The following is a 24,731-nucleotide window of genomic DNA, read 5'->3' as shown; positions in this document are numbered from 1 at the left end:
ATCAAAATACAATCATTTTTGTAGAGACTGAAGAGAAAGGACACAAAAGTGGATAACACAGTGAAGGATACAATAAAGCAGGGTACAAAGTGACTCTAATGCACTTTGAGTGTGGGCTCTGAAGTACAATGTAAGTCTTACCTTATCTTGTTTTTTTTTTTTTATACTTGTAGTACTTAGTCATTTTATTTCTATTTTGAAGCCATGCTGGGCTAAAAAGTAATCATTACATTACATATTAAAATCAATATGGAACATTACTTGTAATTTTGGTATGAGACTTAAAATGATATTGTAATATGACAGAAGACAGAGACTATCAGCCATAACATTGAAGATGAACTATAAATAAGAGCATATCTAATTATTGTGAGAGTAAGATGCTGAATGGAATCTTTAATCAACTTTCTTAAGGCAGAGCACAGAGAGCTTTGCTGTTTTGTATGGCAAGCTATTTTCATACTGCTGTGTTTAAAACTGTGTGATTACAGTTACCAATAGCAATAGGATGTAGCTACAGAAGGGAGTCCTGGTGGTTGCAAAAGATTTTTGGCCAATGTTTTTGCTCTCTGAAGCCTCGAGTCCACATTTTCTAGCCTGTAAGTTAGTTTTGCTTTTCTACTGGATTTTTAACAGATGCTGATATTGGACTACATGAAACTAAAAACAAAAGTATTTGAGCGACCAGAATAACTCCATCAGTTTTCTCAGTCATATTAATGATGAAAAAACAATCAACAAAAAAAGAGTCCCTTCTTTCCACCAGCATCAGCTTTGAACAGAGGAATATAAAGCCTGATGGTGACAAAGGGTTATAACTTTCTGTTTTTTCACTGTACATCCTCCCCGGTTTCAGATTTAGCAATGGATATTCTTTGTGACGAGGAGAACCCAACTGCAAACTCCTTAATCCAATTAAATCATGAGCGAAGACTCTACAAAAATGTTTTTGTGCCTGGAGAGGTTAATGCATCTCATCTGTTTAACTTGACTGTGGACTCCGAAAACCTAACTAATCTTTCATGTGAAGGTAGCCTGACTCCGCCGTGTTATTCATCACTATTTCATCTTCCAGAGAAAAACTGGCCAGCTCTGCTGACAGTTATAGTGATTGTTCTAACCATTGCTGGAAATATTCTTGTTATCATGGCTGTGTCACTGGAGAAAAAGCTACAGAATGCCACTAATTATTTTCTAATGTCACTTGCAATAGCTGATATGCTGTTGGGTTTCCTTGTCATGCCTGTGTCAATGTTAACCATACTGTATGGTGAGTATCACCTGTCTAACCTATTGCATACATGTAGCTTTTTAAAAATTGCATGCACACGCTGTTATTATTTCAGCTTGATAAGGAAAATGTAAATACAGGCTAGTTTTAAGGTATATTCTTGCCACTTCCCTGTGCAAGGTGAAAAATAACTATAAGGGGTAAATGTATGTAAAGAACAGATGCAATATTTACATGTTTATTTAGTTTTAACTTTTAAGTATGGACATTTTAAACAGTCCAAAATGTCAATTTGCCACTTTGATTCTGATGGAATTGTCTTATAATTTCTATCAGATATTGTGTCCTTTCTGTTGTATCAGTTTTATCTTTGACGCATAGTTTTCAGTGTTACTAATAAGTAAGTAATGTCCTGTCAATTACTTTGCTCTGCAAATAGGCACAGAAGCATTAATGACTTGGTGCCCTCAGAGTTAAAATAGCCTGCCTCTATTTTTTATTTTATTTCATTTTTTAATCAAGCATTGCAATTCTAAATAATTATCTTTCCACTGAGATCCTTATTTACATGTCTACCTTTAAATTTCATTAGCTACCATGAAATGTTGGAATAAGTGTTTTGAAGGAGGCTGAAAAGTAGATAGACTTAATTGTGCCCAATTGTTAGTAACATGTACAAATTAATAATCAAATATCAAGATCTTTATCTATCTATTCTAATGAGTAATTTGAAAGTGTAAATTGAATTGTGACACAGTTTACTGAGATTGGTAACGGAAGTTTGTTATTTTGACCAAAATCCTCAGCAGCCTCTGTTACACAGCAGAGAAGGTTGAAAAGCAGCAGCCTAAGTGTTAAATGAAAATATGTTCCTATTTTTGTGTAATTTTCCTTCGAAACTTAGAAAAATACCCAATACAAGAAGAGAAGAGACATGAGATGAAATAGCTTCTAGGCTTGTTTCAATAAGCTAAATCATCAGCCACTAAACTGTAACTTTAGGAAGATTTTATTAGGAAACAGCAATATAAGAGTTTATTTCCAAATCTCCCTCTTTCACTTTCCCTGTGATCGAGACAAACTACCCTAAATAGTATTATCAAATTAGGTTTGGAATTGGCATGGGTCTGTGACCGATTGTATCAGTAGTATCATTACCTTTGCTAGTGGGGAAGCTAATGAAAAATAGTGCCAGAGACGCAGTAATTGCTTGATTTGTGAGATAAGTGAAAGACTCAAGCCCTGGATGGTTCACTGACACATGCAACAGAGACTCCTGCTGGCCAGTCCCTGCCACTGAGGAAGCTAATCCCTGCCTCTGCTCAGAAATCCATATTAAATTGTGACCATTCATTTATTTTAATTGCAATATTTACATGGTCAAATGCACCCTTAATACACACACAGCAATAGGAGGGCAGCTGCATGATCACTGCAAAGGAGAAAAACTCCGTCCCCTCCATTTGACAGAGGAAGAACACTCACTTTGCTTCTTCTCTATTTTTTCCTCTCTTTTTTTCTCCTTTGCAGTGTGATGTCTTTTGCCAGAGGAAAGATCCTTTTCCAGGATACATGCCTTTGAAAAATCACTCAGTCATTCTGGCATGAGCTTTCCTAGAAATGCAGCATCAGCATGCTACATTATCAGCATCACAATGACCAGCAAACCGTTTATTCTAGAGAACCCCCCTCCCGCACCAGAACTAAGAACTTCACCCCAACTATCGGAAGCAAAAGGCCAGGAATCAGCCAGTTTCCAGACTCCCATTAACCTGTGATCATATTATCCCAGGCACCAAAGCACTTCTGGTGCTATTTGCACTGAACTCAAACCAGAAGTCATTATGGCCCAGATCCTCAAAATCAATGGGAGTTGGGCACCTAAATACCGTTGATAATCTGGCTTTAAGAGCTCAATCCTATAAGGAGCCAGCACCTTAAACTCCCATCATCAGGGCACTCAGCACCTGGAGAGTTGCTCAGCACTATTTCAGACTTTTAGAGTCTCATCTAATTCCAGATTAAGTCAGTAAGAGTTTGGCCATTGGTTTAAGTGGGAACAGAAATTATCCCTTAGGTCTGAATGCCCCCTCTACATATAAATTACTAGCACCCCAGATCAAAAGCCTGGATATGAACGCTCTAAACTTTAGAGTGTTGGAGAAATGGTCGAAATGCAGATTTGAATGTGGCTTGGGCCTCAATTTGAAGTGTGGGTGTGGGTGTGTATTAACATACATACAATATTATTTGTATTTCAATATCGGCCAGGACTCAAACAGGGATTGGGTTCCTTTTGTACTTGTGCTATACAACTACCTTCATAAAAAAAATGGCCCTTCTCTGATTTTCTATAGATACATACCAAAAAAAATCCATTAAAAGAATGTTAAGGTTGCAAAGTCAAGGATTAAAAAGATAAGAAATGACAAAAATAAATTCTGCCCAGGCAGCTTTAACTCAACCTCCTTGTGCGTAGTCATTACAACAACATTTTGTCCAACATCCCTTGGGAAGTCTGTAGCAGAAGCAGGAGCGGAACGCAGCTCTCCTACATAGCAGTCCAGTGCCTTGAACACAAGACAAAGGGATATTTCTTCATGTGGAAACTTGTTCCTCTACACGTATCATTAGTAGAGTTGGAGCCCAGGACCTTTCAATCCACTGCACAGATCTCTACTGCTTCTGTTGAAGAAGTAACTGGTAGTAGGAGGAGGAGAACATTACTCTTTATGGGGACCAGCCACTAGAGAAGAACGTGACACATTTCGCCAATGTTAGATAACTGTTTGCTGGACAGCGGGGGAATACTGGGAATCCAGAACCTGGGGTTATATTCCTGGCTCTGGAGGGGAATATGCACAGCCAAACACATAAATTTGGCACATCTCTTCAGAAAAGCATTGTGGCTAAGTGGCTGAAACTTGAGTCTACCATATTAAATCTACGGACAAATTCTGGTCCCCAGAATGGTATATAGGGGCTGTAAAGGATGCAGAGTGGCCACTTGGGGAATTCCTCCAGGGCTGGGCCTCTGGCTGTACTCTTCACATTCTTGCAGCCCTCAGCATAGGGGCATGCCAGGGGAAGGAGGCAAAGCTCTGTGCTGCAGCAGTTCTGAGCTGTGAGGAATCCCATGGGCATCTGTGTAAGGCTGTAAATTAGAGCAGTCTCTGGGACCCCTAATTTATGTTGGGGATGGACCCAGCTCTTAGAGTAGCCCAGACTCTGGGAGGTACAAAGGTGATTTAAAACCAACTTTCCTCCCCATTTCTCTATACGACACTTTCTGAGAAGCACAGCACAGAATCCGGTGTCTTGGTTCTATTCCCAACTCTGTCACAACAGACCTCGCGATACTTCTCAGCTATCCCATCTGTAATATGGAGGAATGATACTTGCCTGCCTCCTCAGGTTGGGGAAGGCCTTGCTTAATAATAAGGACCATGAAGTGTACAGTGGAAGAGCTGAGACTAGAACTCACTGTCTCCCCCTAGCACTCAGCACACCTTCCCTGGTGGGCAGAGCACATTGAAACAGGAAGGGGAGCTCTCACTGCTCCAGCCAAGAAAGAGGGAGAGCAGAGGAGTTCTTCCTATGGTTTTAGTGGAAGGGAGAGCTATACTCCCTTCAGCTTCCACTCACTTTATGCTCTTTGGCCAGTATTTCTCAGACTGAAAACTGAGACACACTTCAGAAAAATTAAGCCAATTGCATTCCCCTTCCACCCTGCTGTGTTAGCAGGACAACATGGGGAAACTTGCACTGCCCCTGTTCCACGCACCCCCAGCTACTCCTTCAAATGCCACACACACTTTAGGAAACTCTGCCCTGTGCCAAAGGGGTAGCAGCAGCTGCTGCTATAGCTTCCACATCATCCCCATCTGGAGCTCTAGTTCTCTGCCTGGGACCTTCAGTGTGGTTAGCACTGTGGGACTGGCGCAGGCTTAGTGCAAATGGAACTTTCAGAGATTTTAGCAGCAGGCCTCTCATAAGATCTACTGAGCATGAGCAAATGCCAATTTTCTTATAACTTGGTCTAATCGGTATGTATTTTCACAGGAAAAACAAAATGCACGTCTCTGCTCCCAGGACCGTCCCCCTGCTAAATTTGCTCCAAACCCTGCAGGTGCTAGAGCTCTTCAAAGAAAACTGGAGAAATGGGTTTACGTTGACAAAACTGCCTATTTTTCCCTAACATCTTTCTCAGAACTGCCTATGTATATAGAATCAGCCTGAGCCAGAAAGCAGGCCAACAACATCTCAGCCCCAATGGTTAAGTTTGGTAAAGTTATAAGCAATAGTAAAATTCATCCATCCATTTATACTCTGCTTAGCTGATGCTAACTTTCTCCTTTGCAGGATATACGTGGCCTCTGCCTACAAAACTCTGTGCTGTCTGGATCTATTTGGATGTGCTTTTCTCCACTGCCTCCATCATGCACCTCTGTGCCATCTCTCTGGATCGCTATATTGCCATACGAAATCCCATCCATCACAGCCGCTTTAACTCCAGAACTAAGGCTTTCACAAAAATAATTGCTGTTTGGACCATATCTGTTGGTAAGTGAGGCAACATTTCAACACATAATTATAGATTCCTGGTTTTTGAGAGACTTGACAAATATATTACAGATTAAAATTGTATCCCAGGCTGCAAGATTTTGTTTGCCATAATATTAGATATGGTGTAATCTTGTAATTATATGATAAAAATCACCGGTGACAATGGCAAGTGGAGAAATATTGAGCAGCACTCTGCAGTGAAAGAACACACAACAAAATCAAAACTCTTGTATTCAAGTTTCTTCTATAGACGTGCTTGTTTTCAGTACTGATATCCCCTACTACCTTGACACCATGAAAGAGCAAATGATCAGGACTGAAAAAAGAGCTCTCTGATTTTGCTGTAATTCAGTTGTTCCTGACACCTTATCGCTATGACTTGTTTACAGCAGGGTTGCTTTTTTGGTTTGTTTTTTGTTTTGTTTGTTTGTTTTTGAGGCAAAGCCTATCTGCTCCTCCATGGTCACCAAGGGCCCGAGACACATGGATCCAGTGCTGTGCCACTGCATGCTGAGTGGGCCTTTGTGCCTAGCAGTGTGAGGGATTTCCTCATAGATCCCGGATGTCACCTATACACCTACATCTGTAAACAGAATGAACAGAAAAGTTTATATTTTAAACTATGTTAATCACAAATTCATAGGAACATAGGAATTGCCAGACTGGGTCAGGCCAGTGATCCATCTAGTCCAGTACCCTGACTGACAGTAGCCAATACTAGTTGCTTCACAGAGAAAGCAATTATGGAATAAACTGCTCACACGGAAAGCTTCTTCTCAATCCCCATTAGTTAAAGGTTGGTTTATGCCCTGAAACACAAGTGATTATGTTCCCTTTCAAAACTCTTGGAGGGTTTTTTGTTTGTTTGTTTCCTTTCTATCATGCTGTTTCAAGAATTATAAACACCCATCGTGGTAATAGAAAGCACTATACAAATAAAAAATTCAGTAGCATTTAACCATCTAGAGTTTTTTCTCCCACCAATGATCATTTGATCCACACATTTTCTGTGTTATGATAGTGTACTAATAATAACTGATAATAACATGGCCCTTATTCTCTGTATAACATGATGCCTATGTTTATTAGAAAGCAATGAAGTGTGGCATGACTGAAAATTACAGAATCTTGCTTTATGCAGTGTTGTAGCTGTGTTGGTCCTAGGATATTAGAAAGACAAGATGAGTAAGGTAATATCTTTATTGGACCAACTTCTGTTGAAGAGAGAGACAAGCTTTTGAGCTACACAGAGCTCTTCTTCAAGTCTGGGAAAGGTACTTGGAGCATCACAGCTAAATATAAGGTGGAACAGATTGTTTTTCATAGGTAGGTAGCACATATTCTAAGGGACCTTTCAAGACGGAGTGGGCTGTTAAAACCTCTGCAGTCATAGGACCAAAAAAAAGGGGGGGGGGGATTAATGTGTTACAGATTGTTGTAATAAGCCATAAATCCAGTGTTTCTGTTCAGTCCATGATTTTTAGTGTCTAGCGGAGTTATGAATTTAAGCTCCCAGGCTTGTCCTTTGAAAATGTTGTGCAGGTTTCCTTTGAGGATGAGGCCTGATAAGTCAGATATAGAGTGATTGCTTTGTGAGGGGTGATAGGGCATTTTTGTCTTTAATCATTTTCCTGTGTGACTTCATTCAAAAGTATAGTGATTGTCTGGTTTCACCCACATAGTTGTTATTGAAGCATTTAGTGCACTGGATAAGGTACACCACATGTTGTGATAGGCCTGTGTAGGATCCAATATTTACAAATATTTTCAAGACACTGGACAACCCTCAGATATCCACCCCAAATACATTGTCATCCCATTTCATCCTCACCCATAACAATTGTACATTCAATAACAAACACTTTGTCCAAACCATGGGAACAGCCATCGGTACTTGGATGGCTCCCCAATATGCTAACTTCTTCACCTTGAAGAAGAATTTCTGGACAAATGCACCATGAGGCCAATGACATGCCAGGGATATATCAATGATATTTTCATTCTCTGGACAGGTGACTTAAACTCCCCCATAGATTTCCACCATAACTTCAACAAACATCTACCATCCATTAAACTCTCTCTGGAACACTCCCACACTAGCATCAACTTCCTGGATACCATGATCAGCTTCATCAATGGAACCCTACAGACAACGATATACAAGATCATGATACCTACCTTCATAGATCCAGTAACGACCCCAAACAGACTAAGAAATTTGTTATCTACAGCCAGGCACTCAGATACCACAGAATATGCTTTGAGGAGGAAGTCTGGGATATACACCGTAACACACTCAAAAATGTCTTCACCAAACAAAGACACTGCACCAGAGAAGTAGATCACATCATGGAACGGGCCACCTGAATACCCTGAGAGAACCTGCTTCAATATAGAAATAAAATCCTCTCCTATCCCACACCCCTAGTTGTCATCTACCACCCCATACTGGAACCCATATGGGTATCATCAAAAAACTACAATCCATACTCGATGGGGACACCATCCTGAAAGAAATCTTTCTTGAACCCCCTCTTCTGGCCTTCAAACAACCCCCCAACCTCTCCAAACTCATCATCAGAAGCAAGCTCCACACAGACCGGGACACACCTACTCAAAGCAGCACCAGACCTTGCCAGAACAACAGATGCAAAACCTGCAGACCTATCTCAACTGCTACAATGATCAACACCCCCCACAGCACACCTTTCAAGATCCATGGGTCCTACAAATGCCTATCATAACTTGTGGTGTACCTCATCCAGTGCACTAAATGCTCCAATAACAATTATATGGGTGAAACCCAGCTATCACTATGCTCTTGGATGAACTCACACAGGAAAACGAAAAAGACAAAAACATCACATCACCTGTGGGTGATCACTTTTCACAAAGCAATCACTATATATCTAACCTATCAATCCTCATCCTCAAAGGAAACCTGCACAACACTTTCAAAAGACGAGCCTGGGAGCTTAAATTCATAACTCCGCTAGACACTAAAAATCATGGACTGAACAGAGACATGGGATTTATGACTTATTACAACAATCTGTAACCCATTAATCCCCCCCCCCTTTTTTTTGGTCCTATGACTGCAGAGGTTTTAACAGGCCACTCCACCTTGAATGGTCCCTTAGAATATGTGCTAACTTCCTTTGCAAAGCAATCTGTTCCACCTTGTATTTAGCTGTGATGCTCCAAGTACTTTTCCCAGACTTGAAGAAGAGCTCTGTGTAGCTCAAAAGCTTGTCTCTCTCACCAACACAAATTGGTCCAACAAAAGATACTACCTTACCCACCTTGTCTCTCTAGAATCTGGCTTTGTTATGTTTTGATAACAAAACCTGTGATGTAATCCTGGAAGTCAACTGGGATGATATGTTTCAGAGTAGCAGCCGTGTTAGTCTGTATCCGCAAAAAGAAGAACAGGAGTACTTGTGCAACCTGTCTATCTCATTTACATATCGTACCTAATCATAACATCTGTTAAATTAAATATATGTATACGAAAATCCAGTTAACAGACTGAGCAGTGAGAGGAATGGAATGGTGCTCAGTTGCCTTGTTAGTACTGTGGTATCATGATGCATGGAGAGACAAGCTGAAGGAAGAAGATTTGAGCCCCCCGAGATGGTGAATATGTCTTGAATGTGATGTGCTCTGGGAAAGAGGGAAGGAGGAAGCTGCATAATAACCAGTGGAGCGGCAGCGTGGCATCTGGTTATCCCTCATCTCCAAAGTAGAGTGAGTGTGCATCATGGCAGATTGCCACATAAAAGGGACAAAGAAAAATGCTAGCCCCATAAAGAATCCGAATGGTCTCAGCCCTTCGGTGCAACTAACTGTCAATCAATTGTCAGTGTAATGTAACCCTGTCCTCCTCCAGCACTCCCTTGACTGCAAAAATCTGCCGCAGCAAAGTTAGGAAATGGCTTATGACCAAAGAGATGTTTTATCTATCATTTACCAACCTTCAGGCTCCCCGTGCTACTTATAGGACTTAGTCTATACATTATTTAACTCTTTGCAGTTCCACACAGGTACAATTAGCACAGGCAGACCTAAAAATGCAGTATAATGTAACTTCATTAAGGGATTCTGTCAGGAGAGAATAGATTTATCATGTCCCCTGAGACTCTGCCTTCTGGGTCCCATTTTGTTTGTCATTCTGTTGTACCTCTATTCCTGTGGCTTGCAGTTAGGTCATGTTGACCTCTGTTGCTTTGGGGAGTTTTTGTTATCTCTGTGATGGATGAGCTGTAGGGTATATGGGTAAAGGAAAGAGATTAAGGCCTTGATACTCTCCTTCACTGATCTTTGCTCAGCACAGGTTAGATGGGGGTCATGCCAATCAGAGAGCCAGTTACAGCTTCCTGATTGTCAAGTTACTCTGGCCCCTGGCCCCTGCCCCAATGTAAATTAGACCAACAGCTCTGGCATAAATTAGTGGCTGTTCTTATTTATGCCAGCTGACTATGCTCCCCAAGGCACCATACATCAGGTAAGAATTGACGAAGCTTAGGTGCCATGCCCTCTATGCTGGGGGTGCAGCTGGTGTAGGAGTTGGCTGTGCTGGTTGTATGCCAACATAGACCTCAATCATGCCAAGGAAATTCTCAGCAGGCCAGCTAAGGCCAGATTCTAACATCTTTGCATCACCTGAATGGTACAGAGTGGTAGAAGTAACAGAAAAGAATCAGGGCCAATGTGTCTCTCTTCCACTTGCTGTAACCTGAAATCAGGAGTAGTATTGTTGGTTGCTTTATATCAGTTCTGTAGTTCTACCTCTTTTAATAGCTTGGACACTGTTTTACCTTGGGAGAGGAAGGTGCAGGCTAGATTGGAGGGCAGGATGAGGGGTTGTTGAAGAGGGACAGCTAGGAAGCTACAGTGTTGGTTGATGAGTGGTATAATGATGTTTTTTAATGAATAAAACAAAATCTGAGCTATTTGTGAATTGAACTGTAGTATGTGAAATTATAACAAAGTTGTGTAATGAGGCACAAACTCTCCTCTTTCCCTGGAGAGCTCAATAGAGTGGTCACTATAGTACGAGCCAAAGAAGACAAGATGCCAGGAGCTTCCTGCCATTTTCTGATCAGCTCTGCAAGATGAATAACCCTGAATTTTTGTTCCTTTTTCTTTTCTGTTTTAAAAAGAAGTCTGAGTGTAGGGGTGGGGGATGTGGGCAGATTTTCAGAAAGTGATGAGCACCTGCCCTATGACAACCAAATTCCTTTAAGGTGTCTCAAATTGGGCACCCAAAAAATGAATGCAGTCAAAATCACTAGATACTTATGAAAATCTTGGCCAAGGAAATTAAATATTAAAACTAATTCAACAATGAGGTTGAGAAATCAAGCATTTCAAAGTCATAAAATTCTGAAAGTTTTTATCACCATTGTATAATATTTTTGTTCCTGCTTTCCTGTTTAAATCTGAACTTTAGTGAACTCTAGTTTCATTAGGGTCTAATCCAAACAACACTGACATTAATGACATTGACTTCAGTGCGCTTTGGACTGAGCTCATAATGTATTACATAACAATTTGAGACAGGAAATGTGACTTACCTGACTTCTGAAAATCTTGATGTTCTCAGCCTAAATTTTGTATTAAAATGAGTTTTTATATTTAACAGCAGAATAACATTAAGCCAGCAGCCTTTATTTCTCTAGACCATGAAGTGCCAAGGGCAATTGGTTTAAGATAGAATCTAATTACTGTAACAGATTCTAATTCTGTCTTTAATTCTTAATTCAAACGGTACCCAAAGTGGCTGGATAATTAGGTTATGTGTGGCTATTGCAGGGGCAGGCCTGTTATTCTAGAAACCTTAAATGTCTAAACACTGAAAATGATTCAATTTATTTTAGAGTATAGAGGTGATATCTGAAAATAGGTGTCAAAAACTAGACATTATCACTTCTCGAAATGTATTACAGTGGTCTATGTGAAACCCAGTTCGATAACATTCAGCTAGCATATGTGGTACTATAAATAAAGCCTGCACTGAAAAACTCCATAGAAGCTCAATAAAATTAATCTAGTTCACTTCTTTTTAACAAAATTTTGGAATCTAAACCTAAGAAACACAATCCCCTGTAAAAGGGCTAAAAACCAGCCTTCTCTCATTTTAGCAGACCTTTGAAAACAGTACATAAAATAAAAGTTAGAGTAAGAAACGTTAAGGTTTCACTCATATCATTCCTCAGTTCTTAGCCCTCTTTGTTATAGGACAAGTTTCAGAGTAACAGCCGTGTTAGTCTGTATCCGCAAAAAGAAGAACAGGAGTACTTGTGGCACCTTAGAGACTAACAAATTTATTAGAGCATAAGCTTTCGTGGACTATAGCCCAGTCCACGAAAGCTTATGCTCTAATAAATTTGTTAGTCTCTAAGGTGCCACAAGTACTCCTGTTCTTCTTTTTGTTATAGGATTCACCTTCCTATTGTGATCTAAGTCATGTGAAGTTTGATGAAGGCCACATCCTCTTAGCTGAGTTTCTCTCTTCTCTTATCCTTCCTTCCTCAGCCTACACATCTGTTCACTGCCTTCAGGCACTCTCAGCTCTCCCTAGTCAGTAGCCACGTAGAGTTATACAGTAATTTTCCTCCAGAAGGATCCCAAATAGCACTGGGGAAAACTGATGAAAAAAACGTTTGCAACATTTATCTCAAAACTTTTGCCAATTCCTTTTCCATAGTTTTGGAGACTTCAAATTTTTGATTACTGCAAAATGTAGATGAGCATTTCCCAAAGCGGAAGTCTAGTAAGGCCAAAAGACCTCCCTCCAGTACTGAAGGGGTTAACGCCCCTGGTGGGCACAGCCAAATCCACCCTGCCCTCCCCCCTTACAGGAAGTGCAAGGGCAGGGCCAGAAGTAGAAGAGCAGTGTCCTGGAGTTCAGGTGTGGCTGGACCAGGGAAAGAAGCAGACATCTCTCCAAGCCCTCTGCAGAACCATCACCTGGCTGCTGGAAGCGAAGGCACAGCTCAGCCACTGGAGATGGAGGAGCCTGGGGAGCAACCAGAGGAAGTGTTGCCTGGCCACTAGATTGAAAAGCCGACCCCCACAGTGATGGAGCATTCTCTCGCCAAGAGTGGTGGGAAGTAGTCCAGGGAAAACAGATCTTGTTCCAGTTGTGCTGCTGGGAAGTGAGGCAGCATGCTCCAGCCGTTTTGTTATGCTCCTGCAGACCCAGTGTCAGGACCATCTGCCACTTTTAGGGGCATGAGCTGGGACCTAGTGGAGTAGGGTGGGCTTGGGTATCCCTACCCCCTGCTGCCACCCCACACCTGAGGTGTCCGCCAACTCACCCTAAGCCAGAAGGCCTACACCAGGGAGTGGGAGACTGTTTCCTGGCTCTGCCCCACCCACGGGGCCAGAGCCCAAACTGTTATTGATTACTCCAGCCAGGAGCTGCGAGCCTTAGTCTGTTTCCCTACTCTGCCTCACCCAGGTGGCCAGAGCCCAAATGACTATTGATTGCCCCAGCAAGGGGCCGAAGCCCAGACCTATGGCCATTCACCTCACCGAGAGGGGTCGGCCCCAACACCAAGAGGGGAGACGGCTACAGGAAGGAACAGCCTAGGGGGCATGGAATGGTGGTAAAGTAACTTTCCTCTATACTGCCTAGCCAATATGGCAGGGCTGAAGGGAAGTGTGATTGGTTTTATTTTCCTGTAGGGGGGAGACTCAGCTCTCAAAAGCTAGGGAAGTGCTGATGTAGAGGCTCACAATTTTTCTTGGACCTCGCTACATAATCCACTCCTCTTTTGAAATTTTTGTGCCAAGTACCATAGCAACTCTTTTGAGGAACAGAGGAATGCTAAACAGCTGTACACACGTCAGTGATGTATTATACACACTGGATCAGGTGGGAATGGAAGCAGACAGGGAAACATTGTCACCTCATTCCACCATGGAGCTGACACAAGCATCTGGATCAGGGGCTTTACCCCAAGATCCTCCACCCCATAGTAGAGAGCCAACCTGAAGAATTGGCAGATGCAAGCAGGGCATTATCGACCCTCTTATTTTTCAGATCCCTTCTCAATACTACTTCTTCCATGATGCCTACAAGTACTCAGCCAACTCATTAAAGGTACATTAAAGGGCAGCTGGGCATAATATAAGAGCATTGATTAATTTAGTATATTGTTAAAAGTTCCTACATTTGTATATAATTACATAAACAAGCTATGTTAAAAGACCATTATTAAGGTTGCAAAGTAAACACTCAAGAGTTAGGTTAGCCAGAATTAAAGCTGCCCATTCAACCTAAACTCAACCCCCTATGTATATATGCATTATGATTAGGGCCCTACCAAATTCATGGTCCATTTTAGTCAATTTCACAGTCATAAGATTTTAAAATAGTCAGTCTCATAGTTTAAGATGTTTACATCTGAAATTTCACAGTGTTGTAACCATGGGGGTTCCGACCCAAAAGATGGCTGTGGGCGGTCGTAAAGCTATTATAGGTGGGTGGTATGGGGAGTCGCAGGACTGCCACCCTTACTTCTGTGCCCAGCTCTAAAGCTAGTGCCGCTGCCAGCAGCAGTGCAGATGTGAGGATAAGAGGGCATGGGGAGGGTTGTCACTTGGGTGGGGGGACGACAGTGCTGGACTTTACAGGTGGATGACTGCCCAAAGCCCCAGGGTCAGGGGGTGTCATGGTTTGCCTCCCCCAGCCAGCCCAAGGCTCTTTTAGCCCCTAAGCGCTGGGCCCAGAGCCAGGGAGGGGCAGGGCTGGGGGGAGCGCAAGCCGGGGACTTCTACTATGCACCAGGCTCCCGCTTCTAGTCCCGGTAGGGCTGGGAAGGGATGGGACTTCCTCTTCCCCTGCACAGGCTGCTCCAGGGATGGGTCAGACCCACCTCTGGGAACATCCCCCGGCTGCAGGAAGCTCCATCCAGCTAAACTCTGAAGGCAGCACTGCCGCGGAGCTTCCTGCAGCCCGGGGAGGCTCCTGGAGGTGGATCTGACCTGGCCCCGGGCCCTTGCAGGGGAAGAGGAAGTCCCGTCCCTCCCCAGCCAGCCAGGACCAGCAGCTGGAGCCTGGCGCATGGTAGGACCCCCTGGCTGGGGCACCCCCCCAGCCCTGCCCCTCCCCTACAATGCTGAATCATAGAATATTAGGGTTGGAAGAGACCTCAGGAGGTCATCTAGTCCAACCCCCTGCTCAAAGTAGGACCAACACCAACTAAATCATCCCAGCCAGAGCTTTGTCAAGCCAGGCCTTAAAAACCTCTAAGGAAGGAGATTCCATGACCTCCCTAGGTAACCCATTCCAGTCCTTCACCACCCTCCTAGTGAAATAGTGTTTCCTGATATCCAACCTAGACCTCCTCCACTGCAACTTGAAACCATTGCTTCTTGTTCTGTCATCTGCCACCACTGAGAACAGCCTAGCTCCATCCTCTTTGGAACCCTCCTTCAGGTAGTTGAAGGCTGCTATCAAATCCCCCCTCACTCTTCTCTTCTGCAGACTAAATAACCCCAGTTCCCTCAGCCTCTCTTCGTAAGTCATGTGCCCCAGCCCCCTAATGTGTAGAGCCCATTAATCAATAATAATTATACCAATATAGAATTCATTATTGTAGTAGTAGACCTCACCAAAATTGGCTACTGATGAATTAATGCCCACTTAATTCATAAATGGGCCTGGGAAAAGTCAAAATTATTAACTGCAATAGTGTCTGTTTCTGTATATAGTAAGCATATATACTGATTAAGAGACAGAGAGTTTAAGGTCAAAAGTATCCACTAATACGGGGTGCCCAATTTGAGAGAGAGGGCTGTAAAACAGGCACATCAAGATCACACCTAAATCTGCTTTTGAAGATAAATTATTTCCTATTATTTTCCACTTAAGAGATTTCTTTGCTTAGATTTGGTTGATTTCTTCCATCCACTAGACTAAAATCCTATCACAAATATCTCCCCCCTCCACAAGGGTGTGCAGTATAAAACATTTTTCATTTTAATATTGTAAGTAGTTTTCAGTTATACTAAGAGGTAGTTATTTACTTAAAATAAATCCCATCCTATATATTGTCCCTTTAAAAAACTGCTCAAAGAAATTATATTGATTGAAACTCTTTCCAGAGTCTTTAAATTTGACAACATGGAGGTAAAGAAACTGTAATATTCACGTATTAAAAAAATCAAAGGATTTATTGGGACATTGTAAGTAACAACTCCAGCACCACAGGAGGGACTAAAACTCCTGATCATATACAACAGTGTAACATCAAAAATATATATACAACTTAGCACTAAGACAAATACAACATCACCTATTGAGAGAGGTGCCATCTATACTACTCATTACAAAACATCATAAAAAATCCTTAAGGCCAAATCTTCAAAGCCACGCACAAAGGGAGAGCAAACAAACCACCATTGTCTGGACAAAAATTGATAACTGCTTTTGGTTTGCAGTAAGCCCCAGAATCATCCAGATTCTCTTTGTGCAATAATTCACAGTAATCAATTAAGATAAACATGTTTTAAGGCAAAATCCAGTCATAGTATAGTGCCATGTACTAGTAATTATTCCTCGCTCTGAAAGGCGATACTGTGTGATATAGCAAGATGTGTGTTACATAGGGGAGTCCAAAACGGACTTCACTGGAGTTGGAATAGTGAGTGGGGGCCCCAGTGCAGAAAGTTTTTTATATATAGTGTATGAAATGCAGAACAGGTGAACAGTCTACCCTGAAACTGTACCAGTAGATCTATACAATAGTATATGGTGAAGTGGGACTCCTCTATGGACAAAGAAATGTACCAATTACGTGAATGCCTACAATAGGAGAAGTTGGGATTTTTACAGAGCAGAAGCCTCATGAAATATAAATGAACAAAAAGAAAATCACAAGAAACCATCTTGAGGTTTATAAATTCTGTCATCTGTACTTTGTAATTACACTTTAATTGCCCTAGAAATTAAAAATAGTGTCATTAAAGCTGTATGAAGTAACTCTTCTGTATGAAGTAACAATTTCAAGAACACAGAATTTTTAAAGTAAATTTAAAATTGCATACAGCAATTTTATAGCTTCTCTTATGCACTTTAAAGAATTATACTTCGTTACACCCACATTTTAAATTTTAAGTCATTAAAAATTGGGAAATTAATCTTAACATTTATGTTATAGAATTAAATCAGTGATTTTACTCTATTTAGCATGAATGCTGCAAGCTGTCAAACACTCATACTTCATCTAAACTTCCCCCATTCATTTGCTGGTCTGCGTAGCTGGTACCATTTCCATTTTATCCTGCACACTCTTGTGGCGAGGGGAGATATCTGTGATAAGGTTTTAGTCTAGTGGATGAGACATTTCCAAGACAAACCAGCTAATAAAAGTCATTATTTTTTCAAAGTTATTGCAACATCTTCCCAGTTACCTATGACAAATTAAGAAATACTTGTCAGCTGCTCCTTACAAAGTTCTTTGGCACCATCTGTGGAAACAAGACCAACAAACTCTTCTGCCTCCATAGTTCTTCTTGGCTCAGAATTGGATTCTACACTAACACAAGGAACTTTTCCGTAACAGCCCCTCTAAAGCTGTAACTTTCACAGTACGCAGAGTTTTAAAGAGCAATTAAATTACATCCACTATGGTTATTAGCAGGGTTTTTTTGTTTTGTTTTTTTTGCAGCAGCAGCAAAATGCCTCTTCTTATGAATTTGTATCTAACCTGAGCCTCGTAATGTTCTTTCAAGTTGGGAATCACTCCTGTGATCAAGGGCTGATTTACTTTATGTTGGGGGGAAAAACACGTCCCAAAGTTTTTGTGCAGCTTTCTACTGCAGGTGCGTTGGGTAAATATTACAACTCTCACTAAAGGAGATTACGTTTCATTCAGTGTGTCCAAACTTGTGCCGAACCTGCCATCTTTCTTGAACACTTAGCCTTGCCATACATGCATTTGTAGAACTAGTGTGTCATGAGGGAGGTCCTTTCAGCAAACATTGTACCCATTTGTTTTCTCCAAGGATCATTAAGTTTTTCAGTTCCCTACTGGTTTGTGCACTTTAGCAAAATAGATGAGCCTAGAGATTATGATGCAGAACCTAAATAACAACACTTTGATGTGAACTTTAAGTAGAGATAGTCTATTGTTTTTTCCCCGCTGCTCTTAACTCTTTCATGTTTGACATGTCACTGTGGTAAAGGCAGCCTGGATACAAAGGCAGTTTAATCTGTATTAAAAGCATTATCCCTTATGTAAATGGTGGTGAACAAGGTAGGTACCATGGACCATCAGGTGTGCAGCAGCAAAACTCAGCATCCTGCTTCTCATCATATTTTCTCTTCAAAACAATATATTGTGGTGAGACTTCTGCCGCAATAACTAGCCATCCACACGCTTAGACCATTTTCAATCTCATCATAATAAGCTAGCCACTAGTTTAAGTACATGCTTCTTCAAACAGCCACAATGGGGATTAGAAGAATGTAAGGAAATGGCGGGGAAGGTACTATAACAGAATGGAATATGAACTATGAACCCAACAGTGCGATCAGATTCCATTCCATGACTTCCTAGTCCACTTCAGGACCTAGAGAGACACTGAGCAGCACAAGCTGTGTGTGTTAGCCATTGGTCTAGAAGTCTGAAAGAATTACAGGGTCTGTCTGTGTCCCACAGTCTCAATACAAAACCCCTTTTATAATCATGACAACCAAGTTCTGTCTCTTCTCTACCACTGACCAGTGGTTGGGAGCATGGGAGGGCCATGTGCCCAAGGCTAGAACAGTTCTACTCGGTATCTCAATTTGTAAGTCATGCAATTTACTGAGGATGAGTATACCAATAAAGCTATTAAATGCATCGCTGGAAATTTCTGCAGTAGTGCAATACTGATTTCAGTGTGTATCAATGTAGTCTAATAGTAGATTGAGAATAACAATTAAACTGCTGTATCGCACAAGGAACCCAGATATACTGTTGGAGAAATTCAGAAAAATCTAGCCCCTTGGAAACCACTATTCACTTCAATGGAGCATTAAACCTGAGCTAAGTACACTGCCAGCATTTAACTCATAATAAATTATAATAATTATAAGCCCAAAAGAGAGAAAACTGACATAGCAGGGGAGCTTGTGGTTTAGACTGCCTGTGGGAGTCAAATCATTAATTGCTAATGCTACCGGAATATCTAGGGACTTTTAGTAATTAGTTAGGTTGTTATTATTTATAAAACATTGACGGTGTATTCAGCATTTACAATGCACATATAAAGACTGTCCCAGCCCTAAGGAGTCTAAAGGCTAAAAGGCAGACACATAAAGTAGGACGTACGGGGAAACCCAGTGGAAGACACTGTCACTATTAATTTTTTTAGATCCCATTTTGCTCGCTCTGTGTGTGTGTGTGTGTGTGTGTGTGCGCACGCGTGCTGCCAGAAAGCAGCCGGCATGCAAGGAAGATAGAAAAATCCTAGTAAAATTTAAAACTCAATTAAAATAAATTGCTAGAGTAGTAGGACTATTGCAAACAGCTGTTTTACATAAACCAGTGACACCTGAAAAACTATAACTACTTCTAAGCAGAAATGAAACCATTGCTGCAAGGAACATGAAAAAACCTAAGCAAGTTAAATAGCATTAGCTGAATGCACAGTTTTTGTTGCTGTTGCTGAAGCTGCAAAAGGCCTTCTATCTAAGCTTTGGCTTAGCAATAAATGTTACTGGATTTGTCACCATTAATTACCAGCTATAAAATATATGTATTTCTTGAAGGATTTCAAAGTAATCAACAATCTCTCAATTTTAAGGTTAATATTTAAGTTTAAAGGAACCAGATAAAGAACCATTGATTTACTAATTGATTGATTATGTGGTCATCATTACACAATATCTGGCCTGGAGAGCAAAAATTAAAAGCATATGTCTATCTGTGTGGTAGATTTTTGATAGCAGCCCAGCTCTGGTCAAATCTCTGCAAGGAGACCCGAACTGTAGTTGCTTTCTGACTGCCCTGAAACTTCTGTCCCGCTCCACCACATAAAAGCAAGCTTCTGGGCTTCATTTCAGGCTTCAAAGGGAATCCTACTACCCCTTATTTTCCCAAGGTTCAAGGGACGTGGCTATAGGGTGACCAGATGTCCCGATTTTATAGGGACAGTCCCAATTTTGGGGGCTTTTTCTTATGTAGGCTCCTATTGCCCCCCACCCCTGTCCCAATTTTTTCCCCTACTGTCTGGTCACCCTAGGTGGCTACTTCCAATCTGATAACAAACTCTTTATACAAAATGATTAAAGTTTGTTTTAATTATTATAAAAATTAAAGTTTGAAATGTTTCCACGTGTAGATTTTGAACCTATGATTTTGATCGTCACTACAGGCTGCCCTTGACCTGCCACACAGACCTTACAGGGTAGAAAGCAGGGTGCAGGAACACACATGCATGGGAGGTTGCAGGTAAGAGGGCTGGAGCATGGAGAGGGTCAGGAGCAATTGCTAGCAGATGCAGTGCTACCATCACAGTGGAAAGTGCTAGTAGCAGGCCCATTGTTGCACTCAAATGAAAATTAAATACCAGTAGATAAACCATCAGGTTACTAAACTACACCAACCTTCACCTCTAATTTCCATCTACCAGCAACAAATCCCACATGCTAACAGAAAATTTCCTGCTGGCTAAAAGTATTGGTTGGGCAGAAGTATCTTGGACCATTAACTGAAGGCTAAAGTTTGCCAAACCCTGACTTAGGTGGATCATAAGGGAAAGCCAATATTTTTAATTATCTCAAGGGCCGTTGTTGGAAAAAGTCTGATTTAAGTAGTGAAAGAGCCTAAAGATGACTACTAATCAAGAATACAGTATCTGTAGCTCAATTATTAAAAAGAATCCGAGTGTATCTGTAACTTTTGTTTATTGTGTGTGTGTGTGTGTGTGTGTATTTAAAACTTCTGTTTATTTTCAGCCCCTTGTATCTTTCAGAGTACTTCACTACAGGGAGTGACAATGCTATTTGAACCCATGTTCTTCCGAGCTAACTAGCCTGTAGCATGTCTGTACAGATCCTCTTTGTGTTGTATTTTATCCTGTCAGATTTTTAAATGTATCTGATGTCAAAATGAAGACAGCTTTTCTCAGGCAGGTTCCTCTGACTGCTGCCAGCATCCCCTAGTTGGTATGAGAGGTCAGGTAGGGAAGCTTTTATCAGGCAGGTTTTTGGTGGGGGAGTGAGTCACCCCTGACTGATGAAAAGGGAAGGGAGAGAAACAGACTTCCAGCCTCCCTCCCAATACTGGCTCTTCAGTCTCCAGACTGGGACTAGACAGGCCAGGAGGCATGTCTCTACCCAGCCTTCTGCTACAACAGTAGAGCCCCGATGGCTGATTGCTTTCCACCTACTGATGGGTTTACTTTGGTTTCTGTTTTCCGGGCTAACTTCACAGGGCAAAGTGCTAGAGATTTATTTTTTTCTAAAATGAAAGGTGAGACTCTGCTAAGAGGTTCATTAGAGTCGACGCTAGCTCATCAGTGATGGTGATATTTCCAGGATACGGCTGCAGCACCATAGTGGAAGAGTGTAGGGAAATTTGCATTGTTTCTGCTGCTGTTGCATCTGTTACACAGCAAGAGGTCCCTATTTAGAGGTGAGTCTAAAGGGGTTCTAAGTTGGTTACCGTACATTTGCGTACATCAATATAGACTTCTTAGACTCACATCTAAATACCAATGTGTAACGCATACACCCACATTACCTCTGAATTTGGACCATTAAGGCTATGTCTACATTACCACCTATGTCAGCAAAACTTATGTCTAGGGACCTACCAATTTCACAGCCGTGAAAAACGCAACACAGACCATGAAACAAGTCCTTCCCTATGAAATCCGATCTCCCCTTGTTCCTACGAGTGCCTGAGCAAAGGGGGCTCCTAGCTCCTGCTCGGCTGGGAGAGACCAGACCCACGTCCGAGTGCCTCCTCCTGCTGCAGGACGCTCTGGTATTGTACAGCAGCCCCAGAGGTTCCTGCAGCTGGAGGAGGCTTGTAGACGTGGGTCCAATCTTCCCTTGTTCCTAGGAGCACCCCAGCAAAGGGGGCTCCTAGCTGCTAGTCCGGGCAGGGCTGGGGCAGGACAGGACTTGCTCTTTCCCTGTAGGACTGCTCTTGGGTATGTCTCCTGGCTGCAGATAGCTCCGCATCGCCTCATCCCCGCTGTCCAGCTCTGAAGGCAGCACAGAAGTGAGGGTGGCAATCCCATGAGCCCCCCTACAGGATCTCCACAGTTACAACACCATGAAATTTCAGATTTAAACGTGAAAACATGAAATTTACCAATTTTCAAATTCTATGGCCATGAAATTGACCATAATGGACTGTGAATTTGGTAGGGCCCTATTAATGTTACTCAGGGGTATGAACATTCCACCTGCCTGAATGATGTAAGTTACACCAACATAAGCACAAGCTTCTCCCGCCGACATAGCTTATACTGCTTATGCCAATGGGAGAGCTCTCTCCTGTCGGCATAGAGCTTCTTCACCAGACACGCTGCAGTGGTGCAGCTGTAACAGTAAAGCTGTGCTGCTGCAGTGCTGTATGTATAGACATGGCCTAAGTCTTACTGCATGCAAGGCTGTCTATGTTAGTGTACGAGACAAGGTGGGCGAGGTAATAGCTTCTGTTGGTGAAAGAGACAACTCTACAAGCTCCACAGAGCTCTTCTTCACGTCTGGGAAAGGTAATCAGAGTGTCACAGCTAAACACAAGGTGACTGGGCAACAAAATGGCATATAAAATTCGATGTTGATAAATGCAAAGTAATGCACATTGGAAAATGTAATCCCAACTATCCACATAAAATGATGGGGTCTAAATTAGCTGTTCCCATTTAAGAAAGAAATCTTGGAGTCATTGTGGATAGTTCTCTGAAAACATCCACTCAATGTGCAGCAGCAGTCAGAAAAGTGAACAGACTGTTGGGAATCATTAAGAAAGGGATAGATAATAAGACCGAAAGTATCATATTGCCTCTATATAAATCCATGGTACACCCACATCTGGAATACTGCATGCAGATGTGGTCACCCCGTCTTAAAAAAAAAGATATATATTTGAATTGGAAAAGGTTCAGAAAAGGGCAACAAAAATGTTTAGGGTTATGGAACAGCTTCCATATGAGGAGAGATTAATAAGACTGGAACTTTTCAGCTTGGAAAAGAGACGACTAAGGGGGAAAATGATAGAGGTCTATCAAGTCATGACTGGTGTGGAGAAAGTAAATAAGGAAGTGTTATTTACTCCTTCTCATAACACAAGAACTAGGGGTCACCAAATGAAATTAATAGGCAGCAGGTTTAAAACAAGCAAAAGGAAGTATTTCTTCATAAAACGCACAATCAACCTGTGGAACTTGCCAGAGGATGTTGTAAAGGCCAAGACTATAGCAGGGTTCAAAAAAGAACTAGATAAATTCATGCAGAATAGGTTCATCAATGGCTATTAGCAAGGATGAGCAGAGATGGTGTCCCTAGCCTCTGTTTGCCAGAAGCTGGGAATGAGCAACAGGGGATGCATCACTTGATGATTATCTGTTCTGCTCATTCCCTCTGAAGCACCTGGCATTGGTCACTGTCAGAAGACAGGATACTGGGCTAGATGGACCTTGGTCTGATCCTGTATGGGTGTTCTTATGTTCTAACAGATTGTGAAGCATAAACAGTTAACACATGGTACAAGAAACCATTCAAAATGAAGTGGTCAATTAACATCTCAGCAGTCGTACGACAAAGGAGAGCTAGTGGGTTACAGAATGTAAAAATGAGACAGAAAACCAGTGACTATTGATTTTGGGTGTCTAGCAGAGTTCTGAAATTACGCTGCTAGGCTCGTCTTTCAAAGATGTTGCACAGGTTTCCTTTGAGAATGAGGACTGAGAGGTCAAACGTGGAGTGATTGTTTTGTGGAAAGTGTTTGCCTATGGGTGATGTGGTGTTTTTGTCCTTTATCATTTTTTTGTGTGAGTTTTCATTTGAGATGGTAGTGATTATCTGGTTTCACCCACATAGTTCTTGTTGAGGCATTCGATGCACTGGATAAGGTGTAGGACCCCTGGGTCTTGAAAGGTGTGTTGTGGGGGTATTGATAATCATAGCAGTGGATTGGTGTATTGATTAATCTCTTAGACTGCAGTGATCAATAAGGGTTCAGTCTCCTGAGTGCTACAACATCAGGAAAATTATTTCCAGTATCTTTAGAATGTGAGACCCAAAGAGCACATGAGAAACAATTGCAATTTATCACAAATCCCTTATTAACAAATCCACTAAATAGATACACAATCCCACAAACACTGAAATACAATAGCAGATAGAGAGATAGTGCAAAGTGTTTAGCCCTATTACTTGCATCACTCACATCTCCTGCTGGGGAACCCCAGAGTGTCAGTCATTATCTTCCTCCTCATCATCAACTTTATCATGTCCATTATCACCAGTGGTTGTCATCCTGGCATCTTCTAAGGCACACAAGCCAAGATACAACTTTTACAATCTTTTATGCTGACATACACTGAGGTTCATACATATTTATGAAGGTTTCAACTCCTTTTCCTTATCTATACTTTCACACCCCACTAAATTTGGGGTGCCTTGTTTTAAATATGCTAACTTGTTATTCCCCTTATACTCATTAACATTTACATCACTCAGTCACCATAGGAACTTGTAGTTAGCACACTGCTGACACCCTATATCTCCAAAAATCCCTACAATATTTTAACCAGCTTTAACTGATACATTGCAATATATATTCCTTGAATATCTGCAGTTAACACATCTATTACTGTAACTGTTTCATCTTATGACCTAGGGTCACTCATTGGTTAGTTATTCATGTCAGCCTATTTTTAGGCTCAGGCATTGTTTGGTTAAGCTAAATACCTTACA

The 24,731-nt window shown here is 41.6% G+C and overlaps 1 protein-coding gene across 1 annotated transcript in view; it reads left to right on the top strand.

Annotated features, from left to right (window-relative positions):
* The first annotated feature begins 778 nt into the window (after positions 1 to 778).
* The window catches only part of HTR2A (5-hydroxytryptamine receptor 2A), a 42,615-nt gene continuing 18,662 nt past the window's right edge, over positions 779 to 24,731 (top strand). The window contains exons 1-2 of the mRNA XM_054008446.1: positions 779 to 1,270; positions 5,594 to 5,794. Of these exons, the coding sequence (XP_053864421.1) occupies positions 799 to 1,270; positions 5,594 to 5,794 (673 nt within the window). The 5' untranslated portion in view covers positions 779 to 798. The remainder of the gene's footprint in view (positions 1,271 to 5,593; positions 5,795 to 24,731) is intronic.

Source organism: Malaclemys terrapin, chromosome 1 (assembly GCF_027887155.1).
Source record: "Malaclemys terrapin pileata isolate rMalTer1 chromosome 1, rMalTer1.hap1, whole genome shotgun sequence".
In the NCBI taxonomy this organism is placed as follows: Eukaryota; Metazoa; Chordata; order Testudines; family Emydidae; genus Malaclemys; species Malaclemys terrapin.
Note: the sequence above shows the minus strand (reverse complement) of the source record. Positions and strands in the feature narration are given on the sequence as shown.